The sequence below is a fragment of the Dicentrarchus labrax genome, unplaced genomic scaffold (assembly GCF_905237075.1).
Source record: "Dicentrarchus labrax unplaced genomic scaffold, dlabrax2021, whole genome shotgun sequence".
Taxonomy (NCBI): Eukaryota; Metazoa; Chordata; class Actinopteri; family Moronidae; genus Dicentrarchus; species Dicentrarchus labrax.
Window position 1 is genome coordinate 24,970,583 of NW_026136719.1, and position 13,791 is coordinate 24,984,373.

Here is a 13,791-nt window from a genome sequence, read left to right on the forward strand (position 1 = left end):
AGTTGTGTTTTAAAACCAGATAAACAGCTAAAATATGTTTTCAGATGCATTACTTCATGTTTATTCTGTGTGTAATGAGCCATTTTCAGTTATATATATATATATACATATTTGTGTTTGTTTGTATTTTTACCTCCAACCAGCAGGTGGTGTATCTTTTGTTTAACATAACTGATGTAGATGCAAGAGGTCAGTGTAATCACCTTCAGGTGTTGCTGCTTTGTGTTGAGTGAGAGCTGCCAGTGCCAATGACCAATTTCTATTTATGGTCATTTAATGGGCAATCAAGTCATTTGAATCTGGGAACAACACATTTTTTGAACTTGTGACATGCTGAGCCACAGACTGTGGCCATGTACAGTTGGAACATTTTAAATGGAAACATTTGACAACACTGGAACAGCAAATGGTGGGCTAAAAAGAACTGAAATATTTATCTATAGTTTATTCATGCAAGCACACATCACCATTAAATCTCACAGTAACAACCTCTCATCTGTTTTCTAAGAGTAGGTCATCTGTCATAGCAGCATGTTACACTTCCTTTAACATGAGTCATTTGAGTACAAGCTTTAGCTGAGTGTGGATTACTTTGGAGGAGGAGGAGTTTTGCTTTATCAATGAACTTCCTTTAAGTGTCGTTAGATACGCCACAACTGTCATTAGGGGTGAGGCAAATGTTGCAACAGAAAAAAAGAAAGAAGAAAAGAAATCAGGAAGTGTTTTGAATTCAGCCCTGCACAGTCCACAGTTCTGCTTTAACAGTAGGAAGCAGAAGTGCAGCACAGCCAAGAAAGATTTAATGTAAGTTTGTTATTTATAGATTTGTTTCTTGTATGTTAGTGATCTTGTCATAAGATCTGTAAATGTTTTGTTATACAGAGCAAACCCACAGCCGTACTGGAAAACTGAAAAGTAAATATCTCAGGCCTGTTTTCTAGCTTTTGAAAGATAAACTTTATCATTTTACCAAATCAGGTTGATGACACATTTAAGGATCATGTGGTAAGGAAACTATGAATGTGGTCTTTTTTTCCTGAATTACTGCTGAGTGAGTTTGATACGAAACAAATTTTTTTCATTCAACAACACTAACTGCTCTACTGACTGTTTTGTGAGATGTCTGTATGAAGGATTTTGCACACGTCTCATTTAATGTCACCTAGTCAATGTTTTTAATAGGTTAATCAGTCTGTTAGTAAATTACACTGTATGTGGTGCAACTATAAAATCCACTGTTACTTAAGGGATGCACATCTTGAAGTATACAACTTTTCTTTAATATCAGTAGTTCTAAAACACAAGGTCCCATTGCATTTTTAAAGCATATGGTGCACTGACTGTTAAAGCTAAAAATACAAGAATTATACAGTAACTATTTCCTGTTGATAACACTGCATTGCACTAAGGACTGATGCAACAAGTGTCTTGAGGGTGTAACAAAAGAAGGAACTATTTTTGGGTGTTAACTATCTGGCAAAAGAGTTTGTTGACATGAGTGCCAGGAATGTTTTCACTGCAGGCATGACATTTATATATTTAGTTTTCAGTCTATGAGAAAGGAGTAAGTGATTTTGGTTGAGTTATAAGCAGCTGTTAAGTACTGAAAAGTACATTTGTCTGTAGCTTTTTCCAGCTCATGTTACCAAGTGGAATGGTGATTTTATTGAATGAAGTCCACTGTTGAAGGAGTAGACATTTGATCAATAAGGAAAATAGGTACATGGGATTTGTTACACAGGGATTATGTGTTTTCTCAGATGGAAGCTCTAAAATGTTGCTTTTTTGCATGAACACAGTTACGGTTGTAAAAACACTTCTGCTCAGAGAGATTGTGGTTCAACACAAAATGCATGCTGAGCTCTTGGCACAAAACAGCTCTGTAATTTCCTGAGAGAGGCTCCATGTGCTACACCCACGTGAGAGCAGTCAGACGGAATTGTTTCACACATATACCCTTGTGCACATTTCCTGGAATACTTTATTAACAACTGTCTCCCCCCCCATTCTATTTGTTTTTCAGACTACACCGTTTGAGAAGATTCAAAGATGTTTTTCTCATTGGCCAGCATCATCTTTCTGTTCGCTGTCATTATTCCGGCTGCCCAGGGTGGGAAAGTTCTGGTTTTTCCACATGATGGCAGCCACTGGGTGAACATGAGGGTACTTGTTGACGAACTGCATTCAAGAGGACACGCTGTGACTGTCATCCGGGCTGCAGACAGCTGGTACATCAGTGAAACGTCTCCACATTACAATACTGTCACAGTAGATGTTGCTGGTGGTGCAAATGAGGATTTCTTTCGTCTCTTTGTCTCTGAAGTTATTAAAATTAAGCGAAGCAAGGGGTCTGCATGGTCCCGTTTTGCTTTAGACATGGAGCTTAAAAACAAGTTCTTTGAATTACACAGGAAAGTCTGTGAAGTGATTATTGACATATTTGAAAATAAAGAATTAATTAAATCCTTTCAAGACGCCAAGTTTGATGTGGTTTTGACAGACCCTGCTAACGGAGGAGGAGTAATGCTGGCTCACTATCTTGGATTGCCGTTAGTGTTTAATGCTAGATGGACTGTTCATGGCGAAGCCCATTTTGCTATTGCACCCTCCCCGCTTTCCTATGTCCCACTTCCACCTTCAGAACTAACAGATGAAATGACTTTCTTTGAGAGGGTCAAAAACGTATGTTTTTATACCATGAGGATGCATCTGTACAAGCAGGTGGTTGGGCCACATTATTCTGCAGTGTCCAGCCGCTACTTTGGCCCCGAAGTAGACTACTTCTCCCTGTTTCAAGCAGCAGACCTTTGGCTCATGAGAGTGGATTTTGTGTTTGAGTTCCCTCGTCCCACCATGCCTAATGTTGTCTATATGGGAGGGTTCCAGTGTAAACCTGCAAAACCTCTACCTGAACACCTGGAGGAGTTTGTGCAGAGTGCTAAAGAGCATGGAGTCATCATCATGTCTCTGGGGACTTTGATTGGAGAGCTTCCCCATGACATGGCTGATGAGATTGCTGCAGCTTTTTCCAGTTTACCTCAGAAAGTCATCTGGAGATATAAAGGTGACAGACCAGCCACTCTGGGCAACAACACTTTACTAGTAGACTGGATGCCACAGAATGACCTCCTAGGACATCCAAACATTAAAGTATTTATAAGTCATGGAGGAACAAATGGAATATATGAGGCTATATATCATGGAGTTCCAATTGTAGGCATTCCTATTGTATTTGATCAAGCCGACAACCTCTCCAGACTGAGGGCAAAGGGCGTTGCAAAGGTAATGGATGTTTCTGAATTGGATAGGAAAATATTTCAGAAGGTCATACAGGAAGTCCTGAATGAGCCCTCCTACAGTATGAACATGCAGGGACTCTCCAGGCTGCACAGAGATCAGCCAATGAAGCCCCTTGACAACGCCCTCTTCTGGATAGAGTTTGTCATGAGACACAAAGGTGCAGCTCACTTGAGAACAGAGTCCTATAGACTGCCCTGGTATTCCTACCACTCTGTGGATGTCATATTATTTTTACTAACAATCGCACTATTCATTTTGTTGTTTTTTGCTGGGTTAGTATGGTCATGCTTAAGACTGTGTTTGAAAAGAAAAGTGAAATCTGACTAACCAGGAAAAATGGATTGATTAATTTCATGTTGGTTAATGTATTGTTATATTACAGTCAGTTTGGCTGTGATCAGTTGAAAATTGAAAGGAGTAGTTGTTGATATTTACTTTTGTTCATAATCAAATGAAATCTGAAAAACTACCACAAGACTAGTAAACCCCCTTGATGAAATGAGCCAAGATTACAAAGTTCAACTCTTCTACACTTGATTTTACTGTATACTACATTATGCTAAAAGCTGTTAAAGGATCCTGAATAATAAAAACTTAAATTGTCAAAGGAAATCGTAACAGTGTGCACTGTAGGAGTGGAGAAATACCATGTACTTTTATTTCTTTTGTATCACCCAGCATAGGTTTGTGCTGCTGAAAGGCCAGCCTCTCAGTCTGTTGAAATAGAGGTATTAAAGGTCCAGTGTGTAAGATTTAGTGGCATGTAGCAGGGGAGCTGCAGATTGCAACTCCCTCACTTCTCGCTCCCCTTCCAAGTGCAAAGGAGAAACTCCTTCTGTTCTGGGTTCCTAAATATTACACACTGGACCTTTTTTAAAGAGAGAAAAGAAGGAAGGAAAAAAAACTGCTCTAAATGAGGATTGTTGGTTCCTTTACCAGCCAGCAGGTTATGTTGTTCAGGCATGTACAGTATTTTAGGCCATACATATAACAAAACAAGTTGGTCACACTATCAAGGCATGTTGCATAGATCTTTTCATGGGAGACTGACATGAAATCTTTCTATATGACTTAACACTTCTAACAGACTTCTTTGTTTTCCAGTCATGCTAAATAGTTATTAGTGGGTTAAGCATTACACATGAAGAACAATTTTCCTTCTCTCCCCTTTGTACATTCTCATCACTTGTGCCTTTAAAAACATGAAATAGCAGTGCTGCTCTGGTTGGAACCTGGAGCGACTAGTATGGATTCTGCTCTCTCCTAGCAAAGGAGATATACTGAAAAACAATTCATTAGATACCAAAAAAGGTAACGTGTATCTTTATCTTTTGCTAAAATAAATGACTGATGGTAATCTTGGGGTTTGAACAACTGCATAGTTACAAAAGTAAATTTTTAACTGGCATGCAATGTGTTTTCTTGTTTCAGTAGTTTAGATTACACACTGTAAGTAGCATCATACATCAATAATTAGGTTAAATAAAACGTAAACACCCTTTTCTAACTTGTTATTAAGCTTTCATTTGATTTTGTGTGATAAAACTAATTACAGCAGGCTACACATACTGCTGCAAAAAATGTAAATTATAAAACTTTTAAATAATCAGTCATATAAACTGTATCGTCTATATTTAAGTAAATGATGATACAATTATGCATTTGATCAAATATAATGTTCTTCCCAGCTTCTGAATAAAAATGCATTGGCCCTGGGTTTGGATCACTCTCTGCTTGCTCTGTCCAACTGTGGTTTATGGTGGGACAGTTCTTGTTTTTCCCATGGATGACAGCCACTGGGTGAACATGAAAGTCATTATTGAGGAACTGCATTCAAGGGGCCACCAGGTTTCTGTTATGCGATCATCCAACAGCTGGTACATCAAGGAAACCTCCCCTTAATACTTCAATTACTTTATAGACTCGGGATTTGATGAAGATGGTTAAAAGGTAAAAGTGACATATACTGTCACATCTTAAACTAGCTTATGTTAGCTAAATGTTAACAAACTGAACCCCGTTGCCTCACCCATCAATTGGAAGAAAATGGCAAAAATTGAATACACTATTTGTATGTTTTCATGAGTGTATAATCACCTGAAAATATGGATCATTGTGTTTTCGTTACATTAGAATGAGCCCTTTGTGTCAACAGAGGGAGTCAGTTGTCTTCCATGGAGCCCAGAACAGACAAAGGGAAAACACTGACTCTAGACAGGGCCTTACACATCATTTCCAAGGTTTCATGGTCACCATTGTTGTGTATAGGTACACTTAGAAGGGGAACGTGAGACGAGAGGTTCAAATGGCTGCGATCTGCAACCTCATTGCTTGATGCCACTAAATACACTGGACCTTTAAGAGCTAAACACTATGGCTAAGTTTTACCACCCTTTGTACTTTCTTATCATCTGTGCGTATAATAAAGTAAAATTGCAGTACCAAAGTCCTTCTCAGGTTGAAGCCTTGGAGGACAAGCACGTACATTCTACTCTCTCTCTCTCTCTCTGGAAAAGGAAGAATATTGAAAAACAATACATTGAATACCTAAAAAGGTAACATTAACATTTTTTTTTCCTGCCGATATAAATGACTGCCGGCTATTCTGGGGTTTGAACTACTGCATAGTTATAAAAGGTAAACTGCCATGCAATCTCTTACACATTGCACATGCAGCTTGCTAGTTAGCTCTTACTGTACATGTTAAAAGGTCTTGCATGTGGAGAAAAACTGAGTTACTGTATACTATCTAATCTAATCTAAACACCCTCTAAATTATATAACTTTTAAATAATCAGTCATATACATTGCTTCTTCCTAGTAAATTATAAAATTATGCATTTAATAATATGTATGCTTTCTTCTCAACTTCAGAATAAAAATGCATTGGCCCTGGGTTTGGATCACTCTCTGCTTGCTCTGTCCAACTGTGGTTTATGGTGGGAAAGTTCTTGTTTTTCCCGTGGATGGCAGCCACTGGGTGAACATGAAAGTCATTATTGAGGAACTGCATTCAAGGGGCCACCAGGTTTCTGTTGTGCGATCATCCAACAGCTGGTACATCAAGGAAACCTCCCCATTATATACTTCAATTACTCTCAATATAGACTCTGGATTTGATGAAGACTTTATAACTGAGTTTGTGACCCAGTTGATGGAAATCCAGAGGGAAGGGAAGTCTGCCTGGACACGTTTTAAACTGGAAATGGAACAAGCACAAAAATCCTCTGAGATAAATGAGAAAACAAGCAAAATGCTGGAGCTTCTTTTTGAAAACAAAGATCTGATACAGTCACTACAGGATTCCAAATATGACCTTGTCCTTACAGATCCTGCTATACCAGGGGGTGTTATACTTGCCCACTATCTCAGGTTGCCCCTTGTTTTCAATGTCAGATGGACTAGTCATGGTGAAGGCCATTTTTCAATTGCGCCTTCTCCTCTTTCTTATGTTCCAATGACAGGGACTGAGCTTTCAGATAAAATGAGCTTCTTTGAGAGACTTTTTAATGTAATAATTTTTGGTTTCACAGAATATCAAATTGCACACTATGTCTTACCAAGTTATGCTGGCTTAATTGAAAAATATTTAGGTCCAGAGGTAGACTACTTCTCCCTGTTTCAAGCAGCAGACCTTTGGCTCATGAGAGTGGACTTTGTGTTTGAGTTCCCTCGTCCTACAATGCCAAATGTTGTCTACATGGGAGGGTTTCAGTGTAAACCTGCAAAACCTCTACCTGAATACCTGGAAGAGTTTGTGCAGAGTTCTGGAGAGCATGGAGTCATTATCATGTCTCTGGGGACTTTGATTGGAGAACTTCCCCATGACCTAGCTGATGACATCGCTGCAGCTTTTGCCAAATTACCTCAGAAAGTGATCTGGAGATATAAAGGTGACAGACCCGCCACTCTGGGCAACAACACTTTACTAGTAGACTGGATGCCACAGAATGATCTTTTAGGACACCCTAAGATATTACTATTTGTGGCTCATGGAGGAACAAATGGCGTGCAAGAGGCAATCTACCATGGAGTTCCTATCCTAGGACTTCCATTGATTTTTGATCAACGTGACAATCTATTTAGAATTGAAGTAAGAGGAGCAGGGAAGATAATGGATATTTTTACTATGAATGAAGACATCTTCTTTCAGGGAATTCAGGAAGTCCTGAATGAGCCATCTTACAGGTTGAACATGCAGAGACTCTCAAGGTTGCACAGAGATCAGCCAATGAAGCCCCTGGATACCGCCCTCTTCTGGATAGAGTTTGTCATGAGACACAAAGGTGCAGCTCACTTGAGAACAGAGTCCTACAGACTGCCCTGGTATTCCTACCACTCTGTTGATGTGATACTCCTCTTAGTTGGAGTTGTGTTGATTATTCTGGGCACCTTTGCTGTCTTAATAAGGTGCTTATGCTCTGTGTGTCTAAGAACCAAAAGTAAATCTGATTTAAAAAAATTAAAGTAATTAAAAGACATGAAAACAAAACATTGGCTATTTGTTTTGTGATTTGATGTGCATAATAGAATAATTTTAATACTAGTTGCATATTGCAATATAAAGGAATATCTATCATCTAAAACTTGGTCTGAAATGAGTAAAAAAGACAACACATCAAATCAGTCAGTGCTTTGTAATTCTTTATTTTATCAACAAGGAAGAACAAAAGTTTAAGGATGATTATATTTGATTTGCTATATTCTTACACTATTGTTATTTCACAAACCCAGTGCTCTGGATAAACAAACATGTTAACATGCAATTTTTCTTTTCTTTTCTTTTGAACATATTCTAGTAATGGTTTCACATCACACATTCAATACGCTTGTCACTATGAATATAGATATGCGAACCCTTGATATGAATAGTCTTACATCAGTCCACACAGATAGAACTTTAACCTTAAAGAGAAGGAGCTGTCAAAATGTACTGTAACACTGTTGTTTTAGAGGAAATAAAAGCATTCAAAAAATGTCCAAAATATGTCGGTACTGTTCATGAATTTGTCCTCCATAATTAACCCACACTGGAAATATTGTTCCATGTATGTTGTTTTTCTTTTCTCTGTTAGCTCCACTAATTTGCAAGGCTTTTCAAATTTACCCACACTGTATCACAATATACTTATATACTACATTTTGAAATGACTACATTCTTTTTCCTCACAGAAGTGAGGATTCATGTTCTTATCTCGTTCAAGCCAAGTGTAGGCTTGTATGGATTTAAACATATCCAATTTCACACACAAAGCTTAGAGTGACACACCGAGGCTATACTGGGCCCTTATATGCTTAAATCCTTGCTATATCTTTTACCTGTTGGTATTTTGTGTTATGGACTATTTTTTGATACATCAATCTGTTGTTTATACAACACATTCAATTACAGTCCATCAGGTTTAGTGTTGATGAGAAGTCCCTCATTTAAGTCTGACCATCTGACTTAGAAATTTCATTCTAGAAGTCAAACAAATTGAAATGTTTGATGAACAACATAAAAATATTTTGTGTTTTTCAACATGTTGAGATAACGAATTCCTTTATATTCATGTATATAAAGGAATTTTAAAGATATATAAGGTTCCATTGGTTTGTAATAGTATTTATAAATACACAATTTGTTCTAGTTATGGTCTAAAATGGCATGCACATGATAAAAAACAACTGTTTTAGTTTTGATATATTTCTCATGTCTCTTTAACTGTCCTCTCATGATATGGGGTTTGATTACAACATTTCACAAGATCTGCAACATAGTTATAACACATTTAGTGAAGGGCTGGGCAATATGGCCTAAAAATCAAATCTCATATTTTTTTACACTACATCCAATTTTCGATTTTAAGTTATTGTTGCTTTGTTTGTCCTAGAAAATGAGTTATAAAGGACACCATATCTTTGGCAATGTGAAACACCATCTAATGTCTTATCATTGGGCCCCATGTTGTTTGTAATAACTATTTTAGACAGAACCCCTTGTAATATACAGTAGTATCTGTGGCTGAAGAGAGTTGCCATTGTTTTTAAGTCTGCCTGTCCCATAGTCCCTAAAAGTGTCCCTAAATCCCTGGTTGAGGGTATGTCTCTTGTCTTTTGGAGGGGAAATCCCTGCTACAGAAAGGTGAGACAGCATTTGTCAAATTACCTCACAAGAGTGATAGAACTGCTACTCTGGGTGAGAATAATTTACCATAGAGGTCATCCAAAATCAAACAGTTTATTGCTCATAAAGAAAGTAAACTTATTCAAGACTCCTTCGAGCCCCAGTAGTGGGTCTAAATTTGGTGCCCGATGAATATGACACCCTGCTGAGGCTACAAGTGGGGGGAGCTGAGTGGATAAAGACAACAATTTCCTCCAGGCCATCCAGGAAGTCGTGAATAAGCCCTCCCACAAGATGAACATGCAGGGTCTGCCCCAATTTCTACACTTAATGGGCTTAGCTGGTACTCAGGCAGTGTTGTAAATAACAAGAAATACAAGTCGGAACTACACTACTGCTGTCAGGTTTTGGCAGACCTGCAGAGAATCTCCAGGATGCAGAGAGTACCCAATAAACTCACTGAACCACAGTTTCCTTTAGATAAAAGCTGTCCAAAAACACAAAGGTGCTGCTCACCTGCAAATATACACACCATATTTGTATCCCTCTGTAGACACCTTGTGTTACACTAATTATTCTGCAGATTTGTTTTAGTGAAGGGCCCTTATTCAACTGTGCTAAGGTATTGAATGTGTGGCATTTAATACAAACCCATTAAACGTTGAAAGGATATTCCCAATGTTACCATTCATTGCTATGAATTTCAAACAGCAGTATTTGTAATTCAAATTATTATTTTTTTGTCCAACAATGTATTGGTATTTGTAAAATTCACTTGCTAGAGATGTTACAGTAAAACCTAGTTTCATAACTGAGTTGATCACACATAAATTCCCAAGACTGTCAGTTTACCACGATTGTGGAAACTAACATGCTATTATGACATGACTGTACAAAATCCCTGAGGGTTTTACTTCAATAAATAAATTAGTTTATTACAAAACAATAAAAAAACATACTGCAAATACTGTTATATAATTTGTTTCTACATCCTACTATTGGCTGGTAGCAGCCATGATGCAAATCATTACGTACATGGTTTTACATCTCTAGCTGTCAAACAGGTAAATCATTAGGAATATCAGTTCAGTTTGAATCATCACTGTTAGGTAGGATTAGACATGACTTGGGTCTGACCCTACATAAATCTGGAGACATTTGCTACCCCGGTGGGAAAACAAAAATATTTCAAGTGAAATTTCACTTTGATGGAACATTTTCAATTTTGGCACACACACCTCAAACAACGGAACAACTAATATTAGTCAGATCGATATTAGCTGCCTGGTGGATTGTCAATATAACTAATACAAAAAGCACAAAAAAACTTGAAATACTACAAATGAAATACTATTTTCAAGGTATAAAAAGTTCAGAGTAAAAGAGCAGTACTGACTGAGTTTCTCAGAGCTGCTGGCTGACAATTCATGTCCACTAAAAATTCACAAAATGTGCCAAAATGAAATCACTTTAAAGGAATAGTTTGACATTTTGAGAAATATGCTTATTTGCCTTCTTGTTGAGAGCTCGAGAAGTTCGATATTATACTCATGTCTATATGGTAAATATGAAGCTGGAGTCAGCAGCCAGTTAGCTAGTTAACTTAGCACAAAGAGTGGAAAAAGGGGGAAACAGGTAATTCACCATCTTATGATGGGTTTATACACCGGACTATCTCCTGCCGTAACTTTCTGGAGTATCTGCTGGTTGGCTGGCAATTACTCCCATACATGAAACAGTCTGCCACACAAACCCCCGTAAAACAGCAAATTATTATTTTCGCACTTGGGTTTTTATACCGATCAAACAAACGAGATATAATAGATTAATTTGTGACCTTTAGAGGTGAATTTGTTAACTGTGAACACAGCCTGGCAGGCTGCTTCCCCCTATTTCATCTTTTTACCTAACCCTAACCCTAAGCTAACCGGCTTCTGGCTGTATTGTTTCATATCTACCTGACAGACATTATATTCTATTGATCTTTTCTTATAACTCTTGGCAAAAAGCGAATAAGCAGATTTCCCAAAATATCAAACTGTTCCTGTAAAGATATTAGTCAAAACTAATAAGTTGGTGCTCTAAAATATGAGATGACCACAGGCACCGTTTACATATTCACTGATAATACAGAAAAAACAACAACACCATTTTCATTATGTCAAATTGGTACAAGGGAAAATATTTTCAAATGGCAATTATTGGCAATAGTTATGGAAATAGTAAAGTCTGTTCAAGATATTTACAAAGTGTCTATGCCAGCAGGACAGGTGTGGTGGGCGGTGTAAGTCCTCTCATGATGTCCTGGTCCGTAGAGAGCTCATCCTGAGCACAGTGAGCTCGGCTACATCTGCATCCTGCATCTCCACCTCTTGATGGCAGCTTTCTCTGATTACATACACTACGAGACCCACACAGATGAAAATGAGGAGGATTATGCCTATAACCTGGGGTACACAAAAAGGAAAGCAACACTTTGGTTAGTAAACATACACAGAACATTTTTATTTTTGATTAACAAAGTCTATTAACGGTGCTATATAGTTTCCAACTTGCATTACATTATGGACATATTCTCTCCAGAACATACTCTGAGAGGGAGTTGTTTCCACTCCAATCATCCTACATAATCTTCTGTAAAGTAGAAAATATTCAACTCACCTGAGAAAAAACAAACAGCTGCTGCGAGCGGAGCATTAGTTCTTGTGGGGTGACATCTCCCTCACTAATTGGCTCACACCACTTCTGCGGAGCTGCCTTGTCAACTAGTACAAATCTACCCTCCCAGTCTGTCATAGCACAAGCAAAGTATTGGCCATCGAGGAACAACAATATCAGCCACACGATAGCAGGAACGAAACTGGAGAAGGAAACAGTTTTCCTGCACCACGTATCACATCTGCATCCTTGAATGATCAGCATCAAGGTGAAGGCCATGACGGCAGGAATTATGAAGAATGCTGATGAAAACACTCCGTTCCATGTAGGGTTGCAAGGACACTCAAACTCCAGCTCCACCAGTTTCTCTAGTCCCATGAGGATAAAGCCAAAAGCCACATTTGATACCAGAGGACTGTTGCTAAGTTCATTTTTCAGCCTGGTAAGCCATTGTTGTCTACTTTCCATACTAGATTGACCGAAAAAAGAAGACAATCGTTGTAAAAAGCCCAAAAGAGGGTCCACCGTTGTGAACACATTGGCAACAGCTAAGTGATGCGTAATTAACTCATCCAGGGGTAAGTTTTCCCCTCGGGCAAAAGGCCACACTTCCACTCTGATTGGTTTTGAACAAAGGAGGGTGTGCCGTCTGCTCTGACATTTCTCTAGCTGATTGGTCTGTGTGAGATTTCAGGTGGGGTTACATTTTAAATGTGGTCTCCCATGGACAAACTGGAGGGAGGGCTGTAAAGTGGAGGGAAGTTTGTTCTGCAGTTGAGCACAGACTGGCCATTTGCAATAGTCCAACAAAAAAACAATCATAGAGGTGCAGGCCTTTATGAGGACAAGCCTTTTGACTGAAGTCTCAAGTTACACAAGCTCGACAAAGGGAGGAAATGTTACGATTAAAAAGATATCTAACTAAATAAAGGCCATTGAATTTACCTCATATAAGTTCAAACCTTGCTCTAAATGTATCAAGTGCTCTGGTGTTTTAGGTGCATTTGTTTTAATAGTCTGCAATAAAAAAATGAGATGCATGCTGACTCTTTTTTGTTTTCGTCAACCAGCCACATGAGGTCGCCCATGTAGCAGCACAGATTAAGGATAGAGAGGATTACAGGAGGCCATGTTGAACTTTCAAGGGGATGTGGCACATACAGCTTGAGAACACCAAGGCCACTGATGTGATGACATAATTTATAAATGACCTCAGTGAGCTCAAGAGCATCACCATAATCTCCTCACATTAAAACCTGACAAGAGAAAGTATTTAGGCACTGTGAAACAGGCTTGGAAAGATGTGACTGGTGAAAACTGCGGCTGGATTGCTTTCAGTTCATCTGCATAACCACTGCAAGTTTTTAAATGTAAATCTCGCCTGTCACTTTGTAGTACTGCATAGTTTGTGACAAATCTGACTCGACCACTGGGGATAAACAAGCTGACAATTTATATTTACATTAATGTTTGCATTGCGTTGTTGAAAAGGCTGACACAAGGCAGGTTCAGTAAATACTGTCAGCAGGAACAACCTCCTTCAAATGGCAGATGATGAAAATGTGCACCTGCCACCTCATCAAAAAAGCTTATACGCTTATAAGGAAATGAAGACTGAGGAGGGACATAATAAGTGCACGAGTTCACAAACAACAGCAATTACATACGTGTTATATCTCTCTCTCTCTCTCTCTGTGTGTGTGTGTGTGTGTGTGTGTGTATTTATC

The 13,791-nt window shown here is 38.5% G+C and overlaps 2 protein-coding genes and 1 long non-coding RNA gene across 4 annotated transcripts; 2 read left to right on the forward strand and 1 right to left on the reverse strand.

Moving 5' to 3' along the window:
* The first annotated feature begins 24 nt into the window (after positions 1-24).
* Positions 25-3,912, forward strand: LOC127351807 (UDP-glucuronosyltransferase 2A2-like). The gene is made up of 2 exons (XM_051379747.1): positions 25-804; positions 2,024-3,912. The coding sequence occupies exon 2, from the start codon at positions 2,050-2,052 to the stop codon at positions 3,625-3,627; it is 1,578 nt and encodes a 525-aa protein (XP_051235707.1). The 5' UTR covers positions 25-804; positions 2,024-2,049; the 3' UTR covers positions 3,628-3,912.
* A 1,039-nt stretch (positions 3,913-4,951) lies between these two features.
* Positions 4,952-8,287, forward strand: LOC127351800 (UDP-glucuronosyltransferase 2B17-like). Of its 2 annotated transcripts, none has more exons than XM_051379729.1 (2): positions 4,952-5,855; positions 6,175-8,287. In XM_051379729.1, the coding sequence occupies exons 1-2, from the start codon at positions 5,674-5,676 to the stop codon at positions 7,769-7,771; spliced, it is 1,779 nt and encodes a 592-aa protein (XP_051235689.1). In that variant the 5' UTR covers positions 4,952-5,673; the 3' UTR covers positions 7,772-8,287. The 2 variants fall into 2 exon arrangements, with proteins under 2 accessions (XP_051235689.1, XP_051235690.1); XM_051379730.1 differs by having other exon boundaries at positions 5,849-5,937.
* Positions 8,288-8,487: 200 nt separating this feature from the next.
* On the reverse strand, positions 8,488-12,693 carry LOC127351817 (uncharacterized). The gene is made up of 2 exons (XR_007880957.1): positions 12,068-12,693; positions 8,488-11,853 (listed from the first exon to the last, which is right to left on the reverse strand). It is a non-coding gene; the product is annotated as an uncharacterized LOC127351817 (long non-coding RNA).
* Positions 12,694-13,791: the final 1,098 nt, after the last annotated feature.

What these genes read in the sequence shown, in the direction of transcription:
- LOC127351807 (XM_051379747.1), top strand. Translation starts at nt 2,050, where the DNA reads ATGTTTTTCTCATTGGCCAGCATCATCTTTCTGTTCGCTGTCATTATT.
- LOC127351800 (XM_051379729.1), top strand. Translation starts at nt 5,674, where the DNA reads ATGGCTAAGTTTTACCACCCTTTGTACTTTCTTATCATCTGTGCGTAT. An exon ending in TACATTGAATACCTAAAAAG is followed by an intron (nt 5,856 to 6,174) that starts GTAACATTAACA and finishes TCTCAACTTCAG; the next exon opens with AATAAAAATGCATTGGCCCT.